Below are 26,049 nucleotides of genomic sequence, written 5' to 3' on the forward strand. Positions count from 1 at the left end.
TACAGTAAATTTTAGAACTATACAGAAGGTGGAGCACCTATCGCTATCCTGAAGTATAAGCAACAACCTGTCTATCCACAAGACACAATTTAAATCCTTGCATCTATTAGACTTATTCTAAATCCTTACAGTGTAAACCAAAGAATCTTCAACCATGATGTATAATCCATCCATTGCGAGGATGCTGGTCAGTCTACTTTGCTATAAAAAGGCTGAGAGATCTTCTTATCTTCCTTAGACCAAGGATTAGCTTCTTATTACTTTAACGTATGGGAAGATGTTTATACAATTATAAGATCAAGACACTGGAGCAGCAGGGATTGCAATAACACGAATAGAAAGACAATTCTAAAAGGCATCATCCTTCAACACTTGCCCCAACATAAACTATTGTTATAAATACTCACATATGCACAGTACATACACAACGGTATTACATCTTTTATTACACAAAGTACCAGAATATTTCTATATGCAGAACAGAGCCGACAAGCTGAGATGGCAATTTAGGACAGTCAATAAGCTGCCCTGCAATGCATCAGGTCAAGGGTTATCCCAGGGGAAGAAGAAAGCAGTCATAATATACCATGCTGAGTTCAGCCAATTGTTCCGCTGATGTAAACAAAAAAAAAAAATGTAGTACCGTATATGACGACATTATTGACCTTAACAACCAAAATGAAATTTTTCTTGGATCTAGAAAAAAAAAAAAAAAATTTTCTAAAAGAATCTAAAAGGGTATATACTTCAATAAATTTCAATGTGGAGCCCATGGCAGAAGTCAGAGACTGAACCAGCATGTTCATCAATCATCTAAAGCCTTGGTTCACCGTTTATACTGTGAAAATAAGGGTATGATCGCCTCCATTTCTCCCTTGAGGTCTTCAAAACTGCATATACTCGAGTATAAGCCGACCCGAGTATAAGCCGAGACCCCTAATTTTACCACCAAAACCTGGAAAAACCTATTGACTCAAGTATAAGCCGAGGGTGGGAAATACATTGGTCACAGACCCCCCAGTGTATAGCCAGCCTGCCCCCAGTAGTATACAGCCTGCCCCCAGTAGTATACAGCCTGCCCAGAATTAACCCCCCCCCCCCCAAAAAAAAAAAACTTATATACTCACCCTCCGGTGGCCCCGATGCGCAGCGCTGCTCCCCTGATGTCCGCGCGGCTCGTCTTCTGTCTTCCCGGCTCCTCTTCTTGCTTCAGTGCCCGTCTTCTGTCTTCTCTAACATCGTGGTGAGCGCCGCCATTGTTCTTTCCCGGGGCGGCAGGCGCATAGTATGACGCGCCGCTGCTGACGTCATACTAGGCGGCACCCAGCACGACGTTACAGAAGACAGGCGCTGAAGCAAGAAGAGGACCCGGGAAGACAGAAGACGAGCCGCACGGACATCGGGGGAGCAGCGCTGCGCATCGGGGCCACCGGAGGGTGAGTATATAAGTTTATTATTTTTTATATCCAGTATTGACTCGTGTATAAGCTGAGGGGACGTTTTTCAGCACATTTTTTGTGCTGAAAAACTCGGCTTATACAGGAGTGTATACGGTAGTGTTTCCCAAATGATCAGAAAAGCAGTGTTTCACAGAGATCCACATCATATCACGATGACCATATTCTGAAGTACAACTCGTAAATTTCACAACATTTTAAACAGGATATTTCACTCTATGATGTCTGAAATATAATGCGGCTTTACAAGTTACAGAACATTTAAAGAAGAGGAACACAGCGACAAAAATAAATGTGTGCCCAAAATATTCAATAATGTATTAGAGAAGTACAGAACAGCTGCTTCTAGGGGAGAACAACTCCAATATGAAAATAGAACATTTATGCATCAAAAGTAGGATCACACCCGGGCCACAAACAATTGACCAACAAGTCTGTTTGCAGTCCACATATTTGTGTGCAGGTAGCACAAGAACGGTTACCCACAAGGTGACTCCGAGAAGCTTGCTCCGGTCACTGCAGGACTTTCCCAAACAGACTGACACGCAGAGTACGGTTCAGTGATACAAAGTTCGGTCCAGGAAATCCCACCAGCACACAGAGCGCGTTTCTCAAAATGAATTCACTTGTGGGAAACCCAGCTGAGGCGAGTGATACAACAATAGCAATCACAGCAAAGCTACAGCAAGTCTGACACAAATTTCTGCCATTGAGTTAAAAGGAAAAATAAAAAGCATTTTTTGGCCACCACTGCAGACAATAAGAAATATCCACTTTGGAGGTATGAACCTGTACCTTGATACCTCCTCCTCTATACAAGGTCTCTTGGCCCAGATAACAGACACTGAGAGGTCGATCACAAAAACATTGGCGAGTTTTGCACCAAGCACGAAGGAAAGGAATTTATAATTGGAGCACAATTTTGAAAACTTATCAAGATACTTGCACCTTTTTGATAGAAAAAAAAGCAAAAACAAACTAAATAATGTTACAAATAATGGATGCTCTCAACGTATCTCTTACAGCACTGATGAGACCCATAAATCTGCCTATTACAGAAGTGAACCCATTTAACCTTCAAGCCCAGGAGGTCTTCTTGTCTCTTGCCCTATTTTTAGATTTCCTTCTACCTTTAGTTTCACAAGTTGAATATATTGGCCCACATTTATTAATTTATCAGATGAATCAAAACTGGAGAACGGTCTTCATGAATCTGGTGCCCCCTGCACTGCTCTGGAAATGTGCAGTTTATTTTTGGTGCATTCTGTTCATGCTACAGAAATGTTGAACAGACAGAATTGTGGCGCATAGGAGCACCTCCTATCCAACCTTCCATACCACTGTATGAATGTACCCTTAGGCCGTGTTCACATGCTGCATTTGAAAGGAGTTTGAAACAAATTCTGGCAGAATGGGGGAGCTTTTCACAACAGCATTTGTGTTTAAACCTAAATGTTTGTGAACTGGAAACAAGTAATACATGCTTTGCATTATTTCCCAGCAAAACACGTTTTGATCATTTCTGATCACAAGCTAAACACAACCACAATGGGGAGAAGCTCCTCCTGCTGCACTTGAATTGCATTTCTAAACGCAATCAAATAGGGCCTCAGGTTACCTGCACACAAATGTGGGAAAAATCTGCTGTGAAAAAACATCTGGCAGCAGTTTTCACAGATCCTCATAAAACTATAGTCTGTGTGTGATCCGTGAAAAACAGTTCTTACACGGTCATACTCTACTTCATGGATTGGTTCCACGATTAAAATAACGGCAGTGGGCACTGATACATTTTTCATGGACGAGTTTCACCATCTGCCCTTTTGCTTTGACCATCACGAAGAGTGAACTACACCAGAGGCATCATGTTAAAGAACCCACTAATGATAGATTGATGATAAATATTACCAGGATTCATGATGAGGAAATCTAAATTACAACATGGGCCTGGCCTGCCTCATTCAAGGAATTTGGTTGGGGTTGTGCAACTTAAATTAATCAGTTATCTTGCACCAGTTTTTTTTTTTTGGAGCGGGTTAAGGACTCTTAGATTTCCGTTGCACATCTGATGTATCATAGTGATTTAGGCCCGTATCACATCAGTCCGTGATCACAGTGTAGTCGTCTTTACTACATACAGAGGAAATAAGAACTGTGCATCATATGTCAATTTAATACACGGGTTTCAGTCCCCAGCATAGTCTGCAGAGCAGCACTTCTCACGTGCATGATCACGGAATAATGTGAAAGCTGGTTTAATTTTCTTGTTTGGATTGGTTCTCTCAGTTTTTTTCTTTTCTTAAGTCATAAATGAATCTACAAGCTAGATACACATAAGTCTGGAGTAAATTGTCTTAAGGAAAAAAAATGGAGTAAGATGTCTTATCCACAAAAAGTTTAAATTTTAGCGTAGATCACAGGCATCTTTAAGTTGCAACTACAACAATGCCCACAGAAGAGAATTAAATCATTTATCCCCCACAGGTTCCCCAGGTAAATTTTTGCAAAAAAAATTAAAAAAAAATCTACTATGTGTGAATATAACATACCATAATATACTAGTTTCACTGAAATTATAAGGGCTCTGAAAGAAAAAAAAAAAAAACTCAATTCAGTAGAGTTTAGGACCTCTGTACTAGAATAGAGGCCCCATAACAGCTTTTAAAAACTGCTCTGATATTGGTATTTGCACTAAGAATAAGGACTTCATACATATTAGAACTTACTACTTTTAAATTTCAATTTTGCTTTATGGAACACTTGTCTTGCCAAAATGAAATTAAGGATTGTATAGAAATGGATTCAAGACTTTCATAAAGGCCAAGATTCACATAATGTATCATCCTGATACATTCCAGAGACCAACAATAAGTAATAAAGGCTTCAAAATAACATAACTGTTCTGGCTGGTAGACAGATTTGACATGTGCCCATTTACAATTTATAAGAAGAGGGCACTGAGGTAAGAGGGACCCAACCTGAGCAGCACATATATTACATAGTCAATGGCATGTGGATCACTGAATATCACACATTATTGCTTCAAGATCAACAGTATTAATATGAAGCAAGGCATGTCTGGGTTGTGTAATGTGTGCGGCATTGTTATGACGGTCTCGGAAGCCGAAATCTCTCTTGGGTGAGGTAGCCTAAAGGCTCTGGTGCCATACAAGTATATGGCATAAAGCAGATCATAGCCAGCTCACTATACAGATGCTTTATGATCCTTCACAAATGATGAACTCAAAATGATGTTTCTTCAGCTCCATTTGACTTGTACCACCAGTTCTTCAACAAAGTCAAAGATGTTTTCAAGATATACATTACCATTAAATGTGATATCTGGCATCACATTTGATGAACCAAGCACATGTCATCACACATTAGGGCCAAAGTATGTGACTCCTGGTTGGAGACCTAGCTGCTGTGACGCACTTCAGGTTCCCCTGCTTATTGGCCTAACACCTAAGTAAACTTCTGTCCATCGAGCTACCATAAAAGAATTAAGCAGAAGTTTCAGCATTAAGTTCATTTTATCAGGATATTTGAGAGAATGAGAGGAGCCAAGTATTCTGGGATAAGAGCACTTGTTTTAGTAAGAGACATTACAAAGTTTCTAATATACATTTGTACCTTGACATTGGTATAAAACCCCTATTGATATGAGGTTTTTTGTTGGTAGACAGATATAAAAGGTGAATAATTGCAGCAAAACTATGTTTTTAGGGATTGTCACAAAAGGTCAATTGGGCTTCTTGTTTGCTACAAGCTATGAGAGTTGGGCTTTAGGAGGTGAAAGGTTCAGATTGCCACCTTTGGAGTCAGGAAGGAATTTTTCCTCTCATATAGAATAATTGATGTCCATTCTATAGGGATAAACACTGCTGACGTATAAGCTACACCTATTAGCTTTATAACTATGTAACAGTTACATTTACATATAGTTTATCATGAAATCTTATAGTATTTTTTCATTTTTAGACTTTATGGACAGTTTATTCTGGTGTTCAAAGCATTGTGAATGATAATACAAAAAATGCTCCTCTCCCAAAAGTGGAACCGAAACACTCAAAATTCTTAGTGTGACTCCAGCCTGAGACCCCATTCAGATGAGTGTGTGCAAACCAGGTACAATGGAAAGATTGGCACCTGTGTGTTCCACCACTTCTGTTTTCAGCTTAGAAACACTTATGTGTGAATAAGGGTTTAGTCTGCCCCCGGAGTGACACACAGGCAATAGGCTACGGAGAACCAGTTTACATCCACCGTAACACATTGTGTAGCTGCCATGTTACACTCATATTCTACTACTGCTGTCATCTCCCCCCCCCCATCTACCATGAAGACTAAATACATAAAGTGCATATACAAGGAACGTGAAGTAACCATAAAGGAAACACAATGAAACAAAGTAGCGGCAGTCATAAATGTAATTATGTGTCATTATAATTTATATACATGTAGTAATTGGATGGCACTATGAATGGCACACTTCAAAGCCAGCAATGAGCGACGTTCCATTCTTACATGAGCCCGGGTACAGTATAGCATATGCTAAAACTTATTAGACCAGTATAAGAAGTAGTAAAGCAATGTGTCAAGGGCTATCGAAAAGTTCCACATATATAGATTTAAAAATCTATATTTTTACATAGGAAACGGCATATACTTTATAATGACAAAGAAGCTATGTGACTAATAAGAACAGACTGTTAATTTTACATTGAAAATAATAACAATATCTCTATTTGACCACGTAATATCATGTACAGCACCACAGTATTTGATGCCACTATATAAATGCTTCATCATAACACAAGCCTTGTTGTTTTTGATGCCAGCCTGGCAGGAGGGCTCCTAAGCTTCCTAGAGGAGCAGGGCCCAGCTGCAGCCCGATGCTAGGATCTATACATCAGCACAAGTGCTACACCAGCAAGTCCAATGCTAAGATGCAGATGAAGCCTGGCCTATAATAACCAGTGCCCTACATACCCTCCCCCAACATACCCTGCAGGAACAATAGGCCATATATATTCCAGCTATACATACATACATACATATAGAGGCCTAGCACTGGGCACAGTCATCCCAGCAGCCAGGCCTGTGGTCCTCCAGGCCCCACCCGCAGCACAGGGCTGCCCACCCACCGGCACCCACCGCCACATCCAGCCTGTACTTACGTGAAAACAAAAAACAAAGTGGTGGATCCCACTAACAAGGCGGCGGCAGTGGACACAGGGATGTATTTCGTAGGTTTAAACCTCTTTCCAGTGCTGCTGGGCATTCTGTAGGTTACACATCACTAGTCAGATCCCAAGAGAGAGGCACCAGGGGGGAGAGAGGGGCACTGACCGCACGATCCGCCGACAAGGAGGGAGAGAGAGAGAGTGAATGGGGAGGGGGAGCAGCAGACAGACATAGGGAACAGCTGACCTGCTCGCACAGGAAATCCCACCCCACCGAGCCCAGCCCTCTGCCTGCCCGGAGCCGGCGCCTTAAGGTGGATCTACAGAGATGTGCACATCCTGGAGCGGCTGCAGTCACCCTAATGGGGTGGCCCTGGGCATGTGGGTGCACCCTACACTGAGCTGCTGTACACTGCCAGGCGTCACTCATATCATCCGCATCACTGAAGGAGTTCAGTGGTACCACAACAGAAAAATATGACCTTGTTCACACATTCAGCATCTGATGCGGATTTTAGCACAACTCAAATCCATTCAAGGTCCCTTTCTACCTCATTGTAGCGGGTCACCTCAGATCGCTTTTTTTTTTATATCAGAACAGCTTCTCCCTTTGATGACAGGGCTAGTGATGGCCGCCCTGACACTGACACAGTAGTTCCACTAAGGCCCCTTTTAACAAATAATTATAATTCTTGATTTATATAGCGCCTACAGATTATGCAGGGTCGCACAAAGCTTGCCAAAAGATTTTTCTGCGGGTTTGGCATGTGTGATGCACAGAATTTACACTGGATGAGATTACACTGGATGAGATTACACTGGAGGAAATTACACTGGAGGAAATTACACTGGAGGAGATTACACTGCAGGAGATTACACTGCAGGAGATTACACTGCAGGAGATTACTCGGGATTTGAGGTGATTTATCAGAAGTCTCTGAGGTAAAACTGTTCTAGTTGCCTATGGAAACCAATCAGAGCTCAGCTTAATTTTATAAACAGCCAAGGGTAAATGAAATGTGAGCTCTGATATAGGCAACTAGAACAATTCTGCTCTCAGACTAGTGATGGGAATTACGGCTCTTCTTAGTGATCTGGCTCATTAGGCTCAGCTCACTAAGAAGAGCCGGCTCTTCTGGCTCCTGGACGGCTCCCTATTAAATATAAATTAGGAGCCGGTGGCCAATTAGTCAACCCACACTACTCCCCTTTTAACCCGATTGTTAGGGGAGGGGTTAAGAGAGCCATCGGCTCACTGGGGGGAGCCGGCTACCATCATTCACAAACAAGTGCCAGCTCGCTCGCGAACAACACATCTGATAAATCTACTCAAATCTACCCAAGTGGGTTTTGTCAGACATGCCTCTATTTCTTCTGTAAGTGCAATGCATTTTTGACTGATGCATTGCCATAGAAAACATAGACATCAGTCTTTTTTCCACGTGGGTCAATAAGTAAAACTGATGTAAAACACGCTTAAAAAACTGACACACTTAATATAATCTGACAGAAATGTGATGGATTATCACTGACCAAACTCTGAATAAATGCTGACAATTTTGCCCTTAGAGTCCATCATAAATTTTCCTTCCAAAGTTAATGTACAAATAATTTGACAACAAGTCTATGCACTGCTTGCCAAATTATACAGAATTATGCTGGTACTCTATTATCCCTCCTGGTAATGTATGAATATCTACACACAATTAATTATTTTTTTTTAACCTTTTCAAATCAGTTAATGCCTAGTGACAAAATAAAGAAGTACAGAGGTGAAGTTTGTCATCTTTAGAGGTATGTGGTGTTTGGAGGTTTGCATGTTATGCCTGGGCTTTATAAATGTTTTTATGGCTCTTCTGTCATTGTTTAATTGAGGCCTTATTCACATGGCTGTGTGAAAGGACTGGATCTGGGGTGTAGAAGGGGAGTGAGCGCTCCTTACCTCGCTCCGCTACATTGCAAGCCGTGAGCACGCGGCTTGGTCACGGTGCGGCACCATGTGGTCACTGCACTGTGGATGGGTGCCATAGACTTCTATTTTGACTCTGATTTGGTTGCAATTTATGCGGCCAGAACTCATCCACAATTACAGCCGTGTGAATAAGACCTAAGACTGCTCATACATTTAGGTACTGTACACATCGGGGCTCATTTGCTAAGGCTCTGCGGAGCGCATTTTTGTTGGGTTTCCTGACAATTCCATTTTGCACCGAATTGCCCTGGGATTTTGGCCTACACGATTGTATTTTGGCGCATTGGTGCCGGCTTGCACGTGACAGAAATTGGGGGGCGGGCCGTCGGACAACCTGATGGATTCGGACAACGTGCGGGATTTAACATTTAGAAATGTGTCGCAAGACATGCACTTACAAGCACCGGGAAGAAGCAAGGGGGGAACTCCGGTGGACCTTGGAGCAGAAGTGACGGATGCAGGATCTCGGGTGCACGATCTTAGTGAATCGTGGATTCCTTTTGCATTAATATTTTTTAATGTGATGTCCAGTGGCTGATGGTTTGTATGGCACTTTTGGCCCCAATGACCTGTTATGGGGACACTTATAGGTGCAACTGGCAATATAGGCTGCTAAGGTAGCATGGCATCTGTAGACATTGGGCTAACCAACAAGTTAAAAGTTGAGAGTCGGAGATCTGGTTTCACGACTTTGCTGCTGAATCTGAGGTTTAATGGCCAGTAAAGAAGAGGTGGACCCATGCTGAAGTGTAGACAGCTCTGGTCCTCAGTTTGTTAAAGAGTTCACCACCTCCTCCCAATGTTATATACTGGCCGCATCTTGTAGAGAAATGCACTTTTTTACCTTTTTTTATGTTTGTCATATCCTTGATATTCAAATTTGAATTTGTTAGCTAATGAGACAGTTGGTGTACACGAAGCATGTCCTCAGCACCAGGATGACTGCTATTACTGCCTGCACCACCCCCTCTCCATGAATAACCACAAGGCATTACTGGAGATGGAAGTGGATCACAGCGGTCGCATGAATGAGCATGAAGATGCACTGCAGGGCTGTTGGAGTCGGTGACATTTTTGATAGAATCGGAGTTGTGATAAAATCCACCGACTTCGACTCCACAAACAAAAAATAAATAATAAACATTTTTACATTTCCTTTAAATGTTTGTTCTATCCCTGATCTAAGGATTTAGGCCAATGATGAACAACATTTAATGATCCAAAGGCCATATTATCATACTGCTCCCATTAAGGGGCCGTATCAATAAGTAGCACCATAGATGCACCAACAATCACAGTACAGAACAGAATGCCACCCCATTAATTATAAGTACCACAGTACAGCAATAAATAACAGTGCATTTTGAGCAGAGAATTTGCAGACCCCAGAGAAGATAATAGCACTGGATTTAGCATCTCTCTTATGGAGAGAACCCCAGAGTAGACAATAAATTAGACCAGAGCAGACAAGTAATAATGAAAACCCCATAGCAGTTAATTATACTGGAGACCCCTAGAGCATAAAGCTACTAATACTGAAGACCCCCATAGAAGACAATAATACTGGAGACCCCCTGAGCATAAATCGAAAACTGTAGAACCTGATAGCAGACAATAATACTGGAGACCCCTAGAGCATAAAGCTACTAATATTGAAGACCCCCATGGAAGACTATAATACTGGAGACCCCCTGAGCATGAATCGAAAACTGTAGAACCTGATAGCAGACAATAATACTGGAGACCCCCAGCGCATAAAACTACTAATACTGGAGACCCCCCCATAGCAGACAAATACCAGAGAACCCATAGCAGGCAATAATACTGGAGACCTCCAGAGCATATAACTAATAATAATGGAGACCCCAAGAGCAGACCTGAAAATAAATACTCTGCTCTTCTGCTCCCTGCACCAAACTGCAGCTTCTTCTCTCCTCCATGTACCACTCTCCTCTGTGTCCCACGCTGGTTGTATGCACCGACATTAGGACCCAGAGCAGAGCTGCACTAGGTAATGTAGAGAACCTAAGAGCAGTACAGTACAGCTGACAAATACTTACCGCTTCTGGGTCCTCTCTTGGTTCTGGGGCTACTTTGCTCTGTTTCCTTACCCCGACGCGAACAACCAGTGTCAGGAGTCAGGACATAAAGTGTAGCGGCAGGAGAGGATCTGATGCAGTAAGAACTTCTCATTTGCACTCACCTCTACCCAGCCACCTTCACCAATCAGTTATGGAAGCGTTCATAGGACTGTGACTGTCAGCAGGCTGCGGAAGGCAACTCATGGCTTGACAGGCCCCATGTGGCTGACGGCTACGGGTTCTGCATCTACTTCTAGGTTTTTAGTTGAGATGAAAGTGGCTGCAGTTTATGTACATGCTCAGGAGTGAAGTACCTCTACAGTAGGTTAGAGTAATAAAGTACTGGGAACAAATTCCTGAACTTATCTTAGCACAGCTCAGTGACCACAAAAAACAAGTCAATGACCATTTTGGTGGAGTTGGAGTCGAAGTTAGGGAAATTGAGGAGTCAGTGTTGAAAGTTTGTTTTAACAACTCCACAGCCCTGCTTGAGCACACTGCATGAGAGAAGGAAAGTGGTAACTTTATGGCACAGGCTTCAGTGTGAAGGGCACTTGTGGGGAGAATACACGTGGCGTTAACGCATGCATTTTCAAACGCATCAAAACAGCTGAGAAGAGGAGATTTGTTTAATTATATTGCTGTCAACATTGCGTTTACAAAACAGTAACGCAACGTGGCCTAAGTGATATGAACCGCCCGCCATAAATATACAGTTGGCGGTTGGTAACTAGTTAAATCTTGCGCTGGTGCACTCATTTTTGCAGCTCTGTCTACCTGGAAGCAGCAAGAAAGCCTGGAGGCAGCCAACATGAGGAACAAAATTCAGGGCGCTGTCACACGGGACGTTTTGGCTGCGTTTTCAAATGCAGACCAAACCGCACCCATCGGGGTGTGCCGCGGCCCGATCGCATTGACGTTTCTATGGAAACCCTTGTGATCAGGAACGAGCCGCCGGTGTTTTGCATTAAAGTAATGCAAAACACCACTGCCCGCCACCGGGGTGCAGTTTGGTCTGCGTTTGCGTCTGCAAACATAGCCAAAACACAATGTGGGACAGCGCCCTTAAAGAGTTCGGCTGGCTGGCACACAAGGTGTTTTGAACCCGTTTTTGGGACGTTTTTAAGCAGTCCGTTAAAAAAACGCATGCGTCTTTGAACCATTTTAATTAAGATAATTGGTAAAACCGGTAAAAAACATGCAGGTTTTCAAGAAACGTATGTGCTTTTTAAGGCATGCGTTTTTTAATGGACTACTTAAAAATGGCCCAAAAATGTGTTCAAAGCGCCACGTGTGCCGCCGGCCTAAAGGGCTTTGGACCCAAGCGACAGGCTCCTCCATGCTGTCAATTAAGTGGATACAAAAAATGCCATTCAAATGCAGTGTGTGAACGTGGTCTAAGGCCACATGCACCCAAATGTGTGCTGAACTTGGGCCTTAAACAATGGATTTGCGGTCCATTGGTTGTGACCTGCATTTGAAGTTTGCTTGTAAGCAATAAAGACTGTCGGAGCCACAAACAAAGGCTGCTGCTGAATTTGTGGCTCTGAGTTTTGTCATCTCACACACAGATTTATGGAGACCACAGACATGAGACCACAGCATGAGACTACAAACATTATAATATAGTTGTAAACTGTAATGGACAGTACAACAAAAACAACATGTGTGTGGATGTAGCTTTACTCATATATAGTTAAATATACAACTTGAGACACACTTCAGAAATTGCACAGAGACTAATTAGGGATTATTAGAATTAATAATTACTAGAAGAAATTCCTTGACTGATGAATAACATTAGACTCAGCATAAGAAAAAAAAAGGACTATAAGTCCTCAACAGGATAATGAAGTGTCTGCTCAGCATCTCCTTCCACCATTTATTACAATTTGTTATGCAACAAAGTGATTCAATATGAATAGCATGCACGTCATTAATCCCTTCTCTAAACGAAACTTACAGTCATTCTGTAGGATTTGAGGCTAGAAATAGTGATCTCACAGGTTTCAGGTCACACCCCTACGTCTGACAGACTCACAAACAATGCATATGCGTCAGCATGGGTCTGCTATAAAGCAACAATCTACATTAGGGTGAGTTCACACTGCTTCTTTCGTAGCACTGCTAGGCCTCTTTCACACTTGCGTTGCAGATCACAGCAGATCAGGGTGCAATAAGGGTTTGGTTAGTGAAAAAATGACAATTTTCATCAGAGTTCAATCAATTCTCAGAGTTTGTTCAATTTCTCAGTTTTTCACGCTCTTTTTTTGTAATTTCAATGCATTTTTCACACACAGAAAGCATTAAAAAGACTGCGGTCTATCTTTTCTATGGCAATTGATCAAAATGAAAAATGAATTGCACTTGCATGGGGCAGATTTACTTACCCGGTCCATTCGCAATCCAGCGGCGTGTTCTGTGTGGAGGATTCGGGTGTTCCGGCGATTCACTAAGGTAGTTCCCCAGATGTCCACTAGGTGTCGCTGCTGCGCTGAATTCCGTCGGAGTACACTGAAGTTTACCGTCCAATCCTGGGTGCAGGTAAGCGCGTGTCAAGCGACACATTTTTTTAAAAAAAATATGGCGCTTTTTCCGAATCCGTCAGGTTTATGTACGGCCACGGCCCCCGATTTCTGTCGCGTTCATGCCGGCACCGATGCGCCACAATCCGATTGCGTGCGCCAAAAACCTGGGGCAATTCAGGGAAAACTGAAAAAATGGAAAAATTCGGGTAACCCGCCGGAAAAACACGATTCAGGCCCTTAGTAAATGACCCCCAATGCGTTTTTGATGCATCTCCATAGACTTGTATGGTGCATTTTTCAAGCGCGTGTCTTGCAAAAGTACACTACAATATGGGATTGGGACCCTATCCAGAGCACCTGAATAAACAATTTATAGGTGTGCGGTACAACTCCTATACAAGAAAAGGACTTTGCAAAAGTACAGTCATGGCCATTTTCACATGATCTGTTGCCCTCTGGTTTTTATGTGTGCTTGTCAGATGTTTTTATTACATACAGAAATACAAGTGCAATCATATTATGAGTAACAAAAGCTTTTATTGACAGTTAGAATGAGTTACTGCAGCAAGTCAATATTTGCAGTGTTGACCCTTCTTCTTCAGGACCTCTGCAATTCTCCCTGGCATGCTCTCAATCACCTTCAGGACCAAATCCTGACTGATAGCAGTCCATTCTTGCACAATCAATGCTGCATTTTGTCACAACTTGTTGGTTTTTGTTTTTCCACCCGTCTCTTGATGATTGACCACAAGTTCTCAATGCGATTAAGATCTGGGGAGTTTCCTTGGACCCAAAATCTCTATGTTTTGTTCCCTGAGCCATTTAGTTATCACCTTTGCTTTATGGCAAGGTGCTCCATCATGCTGGAAAAGGCATTGTTGATCACCAAACTGCTCTTGGACGGTTGGGAGAAGTTGCTCTTGGAGGACATTTTGGTACCATTCTTTATTCATGGATGTGTTTTTAGGCAAGACTGTGAGAGAGCCGATTTTCTTGACTGAGAAGCCGCCCCACACTTGAATGGTTGCAGGATGCTTTACAGTTGGCATGAGACAAGACTGGTGGTATCGCTCACCTTGTCTTCTCAGAACAAGCTGTTTTCACGATGTTCCAAACAGTCGGAAAGGGGATTCATCAGAGAAAATTACTTTACCCCAGTCCTCAGCAGTCCACTCCCTGTACCTTTTGCAGAATATCAGTCTGTCTCTGATGTTTTTTTCTGGAGAGAAGTGGCTTTTTTGCTGCCCTCCTTGACACCAGGCCTTGCTCCAAGAGTCTCCACCCCACAGTATGTGCAGATGCACTCACACCTGCCTGCTGCCATTCCTGAGCAAGCTCTGCACTGCTTGTAGCCATATCACGAAGCTGAAACACTTTTAAGAGATGGTCCTGGCACTTGCTGGTCTTTCTTCGGCGTACTGGAGCCTTTTTGGCAACAAAGGAACCTCTCTCCTTGAATTCCTTGATGATGTGATAGATTGTTGACTGAGGTGCAATCTTTCTAGCTGCGATACTCTTCCCTGTTAGGCCAGTTTTGTGCAGTGCAATGATGACCGCACGTGTTTCTTTAGAGATAACCATGGTTAACAGAAGAGAAACAATGATGCCAAGCACCTTTTAAAGTGTTCAGTGGTGTGAATCTTATTTAATCATGGCAGATTGATCTCCAGCCCTGTCCTCATCAACACCCACACCTGTGTTACTGGAGCAATGGGGGAAAAAGTTCATTTTCTAGGCAAATATTGACTTTGCAATGAATTGCTGTTAAACTGATCACTCTTTATTACATTCTGGAATATATGCAAATTGCCATTGTAAAACCTGTCGCAGTAGACTTTGTAAAAATTAACATTTGTATCATTCTCAAAACTTTTGGCCATGACTGTAGAGCAGTGGTGGCTAACCTATGGCACTGGTGCCAGAGGCGGAACTCAGAGCCCTTTCTGTGGGCACTCAGGCCATCACCAGAGAGGACTCCAGGTATCTTCCTGCAGTCCCAGACAACCCAGGACTTGCTGTGCACAGAGCCATTTTAAAGTGACAACTCTACCTGGGACTACTGGAGTAGCGGGAAGGTGTGGACAGATCTGGATTATCATTGTAGCTCCTTCTCCGGGCCTGACAATTCTTCCTGTTTATGGGACCCTGGAGGGAAGCTACATTGATCATCCAAATTTCTTCTATTTTCTGCTTTATTGGTGTTCTCAGGGTGCCGGTATCAATGAAAGCTGTGACAGAGAAGGGAGTATGAATCAATTATTACATTTTTGTGTTGGCACTTTGCAACAAATAAGTGGGTCTTTGTTGTAGTTTGGGCACTCGGTCCCTAAAAGGTTCGCCATCACTGCTGTAGAGCATGCTGAGATTTAAACATTCATTTTTAAATCGTGTGTGTGCGCATAAAAAAAATTGCAGGTCAGAAAAAAAACATTGATTACAATGGGTAATCTTAAAATTAAAAAAAAAACAGAAATGTAGATATTTTTTAAATAATTACACAGGAAAAACTGAAATATCACATGGTCATAAATATTCAGCCCCTTTGCTCAGTATTGAGTAGAAGCAGCTTTTGAGCTAGTACAGCCATGAGTCTTCATGGGAACGGTGCAACAAGTTTTTCACACCTGGATTTGGGGATCCTCTGCCTTTCTTCCTTGCAGATCCTCTCCAGTTCCCTCAATTTGGATGGTGACCATTGGTGGAAGCCATTTTCAAGTCTCTCCAGAGATGCTTAATTGGGTTTAGGTCAGAGCTCTGGCTGTGCCAGTCAAGAACGGTCACAGAGTTGTTCTGAAGCCACTGTCCGCGCAATCACAACCAGGCTTGGTGCTAGCTGTCAGACTAGGTAGGTGGTAGCGAACTCACCCTGCGACATCCCTGCGGGCTAAGGCCCTGCCTAAAGCAGACAAACCGCCCTGATAATAGAGAACCCACTATCAGGAACCTAACTGAGGGTCCCTGAGCGACCCTACAAGATGATGGGAAAACTTCATCTGGCAGCTGCTGGATAGTGGAGCGGACAGGTAACTGGAATACAGGAATAGGCCAGTGTTCTCACTGGTGCACAAAATACTAACACAGGTCTGAGACAGGGAAAGCGGGATAACACTAGGAGGTAAACGATACTGAGGGACAAACAAAAGATACAGGAAGACAGGCGGGATATACACAGGTCAGGTCAAGATCAAGCGGGTTATATACAGGTCAGGTCAAGATCAAGCAGGTTATACACAGGTCAGGTCCAGATACAGGCAGACAAGCGGAGACAAACAAATTTGATCAAAACCAAGATGGCTGCAAAGGTACAGAATCGGATACAAAACACAGAATACCAAACAAGATAGCAAGAGCACTTGATATACAGGTAAGACTTGAAATAACCAGCAAGGTCTGATGGGAATAGGCAGGTATATAAGGCAGTTCCCAGACACACCTCCAGCAGAACACTGGGGAAACTGTCAATCAGGCTAGTAACCCTTGCTGGGCAGGACTGAAATGCAAGGAGTAGGGTGTGGCTCAGTTAATCCAAACACAAAGCCACAGTTCACACACAAATAAACGCCATCTACTCTGCCAACTGGGGACAGAGCTACATTTAGGCACGGACGTTACACATTGCTTTGTTATTTTAGGTGTGCGTAGGGTCATTGTCTTGTTGGAAGGTGACTCTTCAGCCCATTCTGAGGTCCAGAGCACTCTGGAAGAGGTTTTCATCCAGATTATTTTTGTGCTTAGCTGCATTCATCTTTTTTTTTTCAATTGCAACCAGGGTCGGACTGGGGTGCCTGGGGCCCACCAGAGAAACTGATTCTGGGGGCCCACCATACCGCTGCCGAGAAATATTTGTAATTTCATAGGAGTTCACTTCGGCTGCATTGTGCTTAGCACTAACTTACCAATAAGAATAACTAACTATAACCCTTCACCTTCTCCGTATGTTCTCTGCAGCACAAAAGACTAGGCACTGACATTATAGGAATAGTTTAGATAGTTAGTAATTACAGTTATCAGACTCAAAAGTGGGATTCAGTACCTCAAGACACAAGACGACTTCTGCCTTTTTTCCTTATAACTGGAGAATTTTCCACCAGATATCTTCATCTCTATGTGGCACATCTCCACACTGTGCAACTAAAAATATCACTGTCACTACAGCATAACGTCGCCTGGATCACAATGTCCCAATCGCAACTAATCACACCGTGCCCACCACAAATATCAAATATACCCCCATAACAAAAACCATACTGTGCCCTCTCCATAAATGAAATATTACATTGAGCTCTTCGGTATATTACATGCACACCCTTGAGTAAAAAATATGATACACCTAATAAATTAAATTGGACATCATTCCCTTTAATTATATAATATATCATTTCCAATGCTCTCCTTATTCTTTTTATATTTACTGCTCAGCTTATTTTATACAAAAGTCCTAATAAATACTCATATTCAGGTATTTATTGGCTCAGCACAATACTACTACTCCTATCCTGTATACACGAGCACAGCACATTACTACTACTCCTATCCTGTATCTATGGGCACAGCACAGTACTACTACTCCTATCCTGTATATATTAGCACAGTACTAGTACTCCTATCCTGTATAAATGGGCACAGCACAGTACTACTACTCCTATCCTGTATACACGAGCACAGCACAGTACTACTACTCCTATCCTGTATATATGGGCACAGCACAGTGCTACTACTCCTATCCTGGACATATGGACACATCACAGTACTACTACTCCTATCCTGTATATATGGGCACAGTACGACTACTCCTATCCTGTATATATTGGCACAGCACAGTACTACTATTCCTATCCTGTATCTATGGGCACATCACAGTACTACTACTCCTATCCTGTATATATTAGCACAGTACGTCTACTCCTATCCTGTATAAATGGACACAGCACAGTACTACTACTCCTATCCTGTATAAATGGACACAGCACAGTACTACTACTCCTATTCTGTATATATTAGCACAGTACTTCTACTCCTATCCTGTATATATGGACACAGCTCAGTACTACTACTCCTATCCTGTATATATGGGCACAGCACAGTACTACTACTCCTATCCTGTATATATTAGCACAGTACTACTACTCCTATCCTGTATATATGGGTAGAGCACAGTACTACTCCTATACTGTATAAATAGACACAGCACAGTACTACTCCTATCCTGTATATATTAGCACAGTACTACTACTCCTATCCTGTATATATGGACACAGCTCAGTACTACTACTCCTATCCTGTATATATGGACACAGCACAGTACTACTACTCCTATCCTGTATATATGGGCACAGCACAGCACTACTACTCCTATCCTGTATATATGAGCACAGCACAGCACTACTACTCCTATCCTGTATATATGAGCACAGCACAACACTACTACTCCTATCCTGTATATATAGGGGCACAGCACAGTACTACTACTCCTATCCTGTATAAATGAGCACAGCACTACTACTCCTATCCTGTATATATGAGCACAGCACAGCACTACTACTCCTATCCTGTATATATGAGCACAGCACAGCACTACTACTCCTATCCTGTATATATATGAGCACAGCACAGTACTACTACTCCTATCCTGTATATATATGAGCACAATACTACTACTCCTATCCTGTATATATATGAGCACAGCACAGCACTACTACTCCTATCCTGTATATATTAGCACAGTACAGTACTACTACTACTCCTATCCTGTATATATATGAGCACAGCACAGCATTACTACTCCTATCCTGTATATATTAGCACAGTACAGTATTACTATTCCTATCCTGTATATATGGGCATATTACAGTACTACTACTACTCCTATCCTGTATATATATGAGCACAGCACAGCACTACTACTCCTATCCTGTATATATTAGCACAGTACAGTATTACTATTCCTATCCTGTATATATGGGCATATTACAGTACTACTACTCCTATCCTGTATATATTTGCACAGTACTACTTCTCTTACCCTGTATATATGTGCAATGCCCCCCCCACACACACACACACACTATTGCTACATGTAGTGCCCCCTTATCATACTGTATATAACTTCTAGTTGCCATTAATTATGTTTAATCCTGCAATGGGGTCCCTTACATGTAGCCCCTTACTACTGTGCCCCTCTATGATATATATAGTCTGCCAGTTAAAAAATAATAAATTTCACTCACCTTTAGCAGCGCTCCCGCGTCCTCGGCTTCTCTTCTCCCGGCGACAGTGGAGCCGACAAGAAGACGCGCGGCAGCGTGAGTACATCATCATGCTGCCGCACATCAGGGGACACAGTGCGGCGCGTGCCGGAAAAAAAAAACGGCCGCGCCGTTTGCACTTATGGCAGCGCAATTATTCGCAACAGTACTCGATGTGGCCGCTTACGGCCGCATCGAGTACCTTTGCTGTCACTCACTGGCAGGGGCCTCAGATCGGGATGGAGACCCCTGCGGAGGTACCGGGGACCTACTCTGGGCCAGTGCGACCCCGCAGGCAGGGCCCTCAGATGGGGATGGAAGACTCTGCCGTAGCGGAGGTGTCGAGTGGTTGCAATCAGGGTCGGACTGGCCCACCGGAGGACCGGTGAATCCTCCGGTGGGCCAGTCCGACCCTGATTGCAACCACTCGTGCTGTCTTTGCAGCTGAAAACACCCCCATGCTGAGAATGAACTCCAAAAGGTTCAATTGTCGTCACATCAGTCCAGAGAGTCTTATTTTTCATCGTCTGGGAGTCCTAAATGTCCCCGACTCTGTTCCTGTGCTGCCTGTCTCGACCTCCTGCCTGTCCCCGACAACAAGTTTGCCTTACAATTCTGTACATCACCTTGGCCGCCACCGTGGACAAAGTCGCGCTTGTGGAACGACCTGTTTGTACCACGCTGCAACAAGTCATTAACTGCATGAAGTTTTAACTCTTCTACTAACCCGTCCTGTGTCGTCCTCCCATCTGTTATCCAGCAACCAGCAGGCACCAGACTTCTCTGCAGTTCCATTCACCCTGGACCTTGTATATAAGATGACGGCTGATTGGTTCAAGCGACAGCAATTACATTTATTATATTTTGTTCTATTCCCTAAGAAGAATGGCTTGACCATTAAATATTCTTTTACCTCGTGTTACCCCATCATCCTCATAAACTGTAAGCTCTGGCGAGCAGGGACCTCACTCCTGTTGTTCCATACAAATGTTGTGCTCTGTCATGTTATATTATATTTGTATTTGTTTCCTATGATTTGTAAAGCGCTACGGAATATGATGGCGCTATATAAATAAAGATTATTATTATTATTATATATTATTAACAAGTCCAACCTGCTTTGCGGTGGGCTCTGGTGAAAACCAGGTACCACTTAGACTCCCAGGTGTCGGCTTACGTCATCGTCCGCTGTGGTACAGAGGATCCTTTACCACTGATCCTGACACGCATTGAGCATGCAGAAAAGAAAAAAGACCATCTCCAAAGACCTAAATGTTCCTGTGTCTACCGTGCGCAGTGTCATCAAGAAGTTTAGAGCCCATGGCACTGTGGGACCTCCCTAGATGTGGACGGAAAAAAAAAATTAACGAGAGATTTCAATGCAAGATTGTGCGGATAGTGGATAAAGAACCTCAACTAACATTTCTGGGAGAAAACGAGTATTATCTGACAGAATTGCAGGGGTGCCAGTACTTTTGGCCACCACTGTAGGTGCACATAAATATATGCCCCCATACCAATACCCATATACCTGTACAATTCTAATAATATTGCAGTAATAAAAACACCACATACCGTACATAAATATATACCAGCAGGGAATATGCTGCATATTACTATATAGGACCAAAAAATCACTGCACACCAGGGCTGCCATAGAGAAGATATAGAGATCACTTACTATATAACTCTGTTGTAGCTCCGATCTTCTACCTTTGATCTGTCCTGGTCTACATCTTGTTTGCTCCTCACAGATGACGGTTCTTCTCTATCTGTTAGAGAATTTTGATAACTGCTCCAGTCACGACTTAATGCTACAGAATTCACCCCAAGAAGTCTTCAGCTCCAGGCAGCACATCTCAAACTGCATCCCTAAGAACACCACAGTCATTTACAGTATAATGTCACATATGATAAAAAATCTTGTAATTTATATACACCGCCTACTAACGATATACAGCAACGATATCCTCTCATTAACCCGTTCACGACCCGTGACGTAATAGCACGTCACGGGTCGGCCGCGGGTGCATGGAGAGGGCTCACGCGCCGAGCCCTCTCCATAGCCGGTAAGTAGCAATATGCAGCAAAGGCTTACCGGTAACACCCGCGATCGGTGCCAGCACCGATCGCGGGTGTTTCCCCGCATGGGCGCCGCCATCTTTTCGAGGATCGATTACGTCACGGGGAGCGGCGATCCGTCACCATGGTAACCTCGGGTTAACCCATGCATTACAATGTGCTATCAGCACATTGTAATGTATGAGTAGTAAAATACACATATACTGCCATACTGTAGTATGGCAGTATATGATAGGATCGTGCAGACACCCTAGGGTTAAAGTACCCTAGGGAGTCTGAAAAATACTAAAAATAAAAAAAAGTTAAAAAAAAAAATTATAATAAAAAACCCTAAAAACTCAAATCACCCCCCTTTCCCTAGAACTGATATAAATATAAATAAACAGTAAAAATCATAAACACATTAGGTTTCGCCGCGTCCGAAAATGCCCAATTTATCAAAATATGATAACGGTTTTTAACTGCGTTTAATCCCGTAACAGAAAATTGCGCCCAAAGTCGAAAATGGCACTTTTTTTGTCATTTAAAAAAATAAAAAAATTCTATAAAAAGTGATCAGAAGGTCGAACAGTCCTAAAATTGATAACATTGTAAACGTCATCAAAATCCGCAAAAAACGACACCACCCACAGCTCTGTAAACCAAAGTATAAAAAGTTATTAGCGCCAGAAGATGGCGCTTTTTTTTAAATGTATGAAAACATTATAAAACCTATATAAATTTGGTATCGCAATCGCACAGACCCAAAGAATAAAGTAGACATCTCATTTGGGGCGCACAGTGAAATCCGTAAGATCCAAGCCCACAAGAAGACGGCACAAATGCGTTTTTTTACCAATTTCACTGCATTTGGAATTTTTTTCCCGCTTCCTAGTACACGGCATGGAATATTCAATACCATCTCTATGAAGTGCAATTTGTTACGCAGAAAATAAGCTGTCACACAGCTCTGTACATGGAAAAATAAAAAAGTTATGGATTTTTGATCATGGGGAGTAAAAAATGAAAATGAAAAAACAAAAAAGGGCCAGGTCCTGAAAGGGTTAATTCATGTTCACTCCTAATTATTATTATTTAGCAAAGCAGTACCCCCCATTAATTTATATGTAACCGCCATTATTTAAAGTAGCAGAGCAGGTCCCCCATTAATTTATATGTAGTCCGCAGTGTCCCAAGTAAATACTATGTAGCATAGCAGCTGCTCTTAATAATTAATTTAGTAAGTAAACTGTTCAGCAGGCCCCAGTTATAAATATTCAGTCAGCCTCCAATTGACCAGCAGTCTTCCATTATTATACGGTTCAGGAGCCCCCCTTGTAATATACCATCTATGAGGCGGGAGCCCCTTAATATGCCAGAAAGCAGTGCCTATCCTCCCTCTTATATTATATTGTCCAGGAGCCATTATTCCCTGTCCCCTCTTATAGTATACCAGGGGGCCCTATTACATACCAGCAGTTATTATTACTCCCCCCACTTCCCTTATTATATAACAGTAGCCACTATTTCACACCCCACACCCCTTATTACATTCCAGGAACCATTATTATATCCCCCAATATCTTATTACATACTAGGAGCCATTATAAACCCCCCATCCTCTTATTACATACTAGGAGCCATTATTACCTCCATCCCTTTAGTAAATACTAGGAGCCATTACTACCGCCCACCCTCTTTTTACATACTAGGGGCCATTTTTATCCCCACCAGCCCCCTTGTTGTACACCAGGAGCTATTATTATCCCACCCCATGCCCTTACTACATACTAGAAGCCATTATTAACCCTCCCCAGGGCCACATATGCCATGAGGCAAGATGAAAATCTTGTGTCAGGCCGCAGATGTGAGAGCCCTGGGGGGAGCGGCATGTTCCCATGTTTGTGGGTGATTCGGCCGCCCAAATCACCTAACAAAAAAATTAAATGTGCAACATCCCCCACCGGGGCCTAGCCCTTGAGGTGAGGCCTGGAGACAGCCGGGGCCCGCGGTACCGGAGTGGCTGGCGGTTGCGGCCTAAGCACGCTATTGTCACGGTGCTTGGTACGGGGGAACCGGAGGGCTGTCCTACAGCCTGGCAGGTCTCCAGCAGGGTGGTGTTGGCAAGAAAAGATGAGGGAGAGGCTGCTATAGCGGATCTCCCTGGGGCAACCCCTTAATGTCCCGAGGGTGAGTCTCTGGGTGATGGACAGGGTGCCGGTGATGAAGGCAGCCGTATTAGTAGGGACCAGACGGAGACAGAAGTTGAAGAAAACAACTTACAGTTCTTTATTTGAACCGCAGGAACCGCAGCAAACGTGCCTTTAACAGGTAGATGGAGTGCTGAGATGTGAATTGGAGGGAGCCTCAGGAGATAGTTCACCAGCCTGGATGTAGAGGGCAGGCTGGGAGGCAGCTGTGTCCTGGTAGGAAGCTTCAGCTTGTCCTGTAGGGCTTCAGGTATCACCTTTAAAGGTAAGATGATACCCCTTTTCCTCACTACACTACTCTAGTCTTCTTGCTCCACTCTTCAGAGGCAGGGGCTAGGCTCTTCCTGCTCTGGTATGGGCTAGACTGAGATTGCTCACTCACTCACTGATCTCTAGGATTCTCCTACACTGGAATCTCCCTAGAAAGACCTCTAGAACATTCCTGGCCAGAGGTTTTATTACCTTCCTTTGGTCAGGTGGTGGCTGCTCCTCCAATCACATCTCAGCTTACAGAGCACAGGATGTAACACATATCATTGGATAACAGCATCTGGCATTATACAAAATAATTAACTCCTGCCTTGCCAGGCAGGATTCACCACTGCAATACCGCTATGTCCTATCAGGACCATGTAGTGTAAGGTGATTACATGCAGGTGGGACGTATTCGCAAACCCTACCTCGCCATTGCATCGGCGAGGGTGTTGCATACCCCGGGGGCAATTGAAAGAGCCGCCCTCGGCTCGACTACAGATGGTTTGGGGCACAGAGGAGGCTAAGGGCACTTCTAGGAAGTGCAGGCTATGTGAGGTGTAGGGACAAACCGCCCATGGTCCTGGAGACAGGCACCTGGGTTGGTGTCGGACTAAGACAAACATGTAGCTGTATGACAGTTGGTCGCTGACGCCATTAAACCGAACTGTACAGTAGGAAAGGTGTGGTGTCATGTCCTGTAATCCACTCCTTGCACCAAGGCCTGTATATTTGTTTTATCAACACTTCTTCCCTGGCGGCAATTATATAAGGTGTCTATCTGCATTGCGTTAGCATATGCGACACGAGTACCTCCTGACTGGTATCCTTACCCATGTATGGGTGGCATCCAGGTGCTAACTTTGTAACACCCCCGGTCCCCTTAGGACCCGCAGTTTACGGACTACCCCCACGTGCAAACCTCAGTTTGAGGGATCAGGTAGCGGTCAGTGTTTTACATAAAAGACGGTCCGACACAGCCACACTACAACCTGAAAAGCCTATGAAAGGGTTAATGCAGACTACTGGCATATATGACAGTGTGCAACAGGTTAATTCACATTGGCTTAGGAGCCCAATGGGTACACATCTTATAACATTACAACGTTACAGATAGATAGGCTACTCAGGGTAGCAAGGTAGCAAATGTCTCTTTTCCTGGAAAGGAAAGGCATACAGAGTGCAAGCAGAATGTCCATACCTAAAAAGGAAGGCATTAAGTGCAAAATAATAGTCAATAGCAATAGCAACTTTTCCCTGGAGTATCTGGCAAAAGTCTCTCAGAAGGTCTCTAATGACAAAGTCCATCTTCTGGGTACAGCCCTTGATGTGGGGGAAAAGTGCACTGAGATGCAAAGGGTCTCCTCTATTTGGAGAGGGACAGAGTCCTTTGAAGAAATCTCTGCTGTGGCAGAGGAAGGGTGCTATCATAGCACATGACAATAATCAGTTCAAGGTGAGTCTCTTGACTGAGATAAATAAAGGTGAGAGTCTCAGGAAAGTCTCTGGCTCTTTAGGGAAAGGACAGAAATATACAATATGTACACAGTACCTGAAGTGGGCTACAGCCCATCAGGGGTTAATCTTGCTGCTCAAGAGCAATGGCTGCAGGCATGGAAGCAGGAACTGCAGCAGGGACATCATCAGCCTGGGTGAAGAAAGCAGTGTTGAGATCTGTCACCTGAAGACATCTGGTGGTAGACATTGGAACTGCTGACATGGAACACCCAGAAGCTGGAGCTGGAACAGCAGGAAGGTCAGCTGCGGCGGCAGGCATCTCAGCAACGGAAGGAGGCAGGCACTTCTCTGGCTGACCTTCTGTAGCTGGGGGCGCTGTGGAGCGCATGATGATGACCGCAGGAGCTGTAACTTCTTCACTGCTGACAGCTGAAGGATTGTTGTTCCTGGACTGACCTGTACCTCTTGGGGGCGCTGTTGCGCTGGCGGTGGTAACCTCTGTAGCTGGCAGGGCATTCTCACCGGACAGCCTGGGCCTCTTAGCAGGTGGTCCTGGATACTCCGCAGGACGGTCAGCAGCATTAGGTAAGGGGTCAGGC

The 26,049-nt window shown here is 43.6% G+C and overlaps 1 protein-coding gene across 1 annotated transcript in view; it reads right to left on the reverse strand.

Annotated features, from left to right (window-relative positions):
* The window catches only part of ZDHHC8 (zDHHC palmitoyltransferase 8), a 47,700-nt gene extending 40,773 nt beyond the window's left edge, over positions 1–6,927 (reverse strand). The window contains exon 1 of the mRNA XM_072144462.1: positions 6,638–6,927. Within this exon, the coding sequence (XP_072000563.1) occupies positions 6,638–6,741 (104 nt within the window). The 5' untranslated portion in view covers positions 6,742–6,927. The remainder of the gene's footprint in view (positions 1–6,637) is intronic.
* Positions 6,928–26,049: the final 19,122 nt, after the last annotated feature.

Source organism: Engystomops pustulosus, chromosome 1, assembly GCF_040894005.1.
Source record: "Engystomops pustulosus chromosome 1, aEngPut4.maternal, whole genome shotgun sequence".
NCBI classification, from domain to species: domain Eukaryota; kingdom Metazoa; phylum Chordata; class Amphibia; order Anura; family Leptodactylidae; genus Engystomops; species Engystomops pustulosus.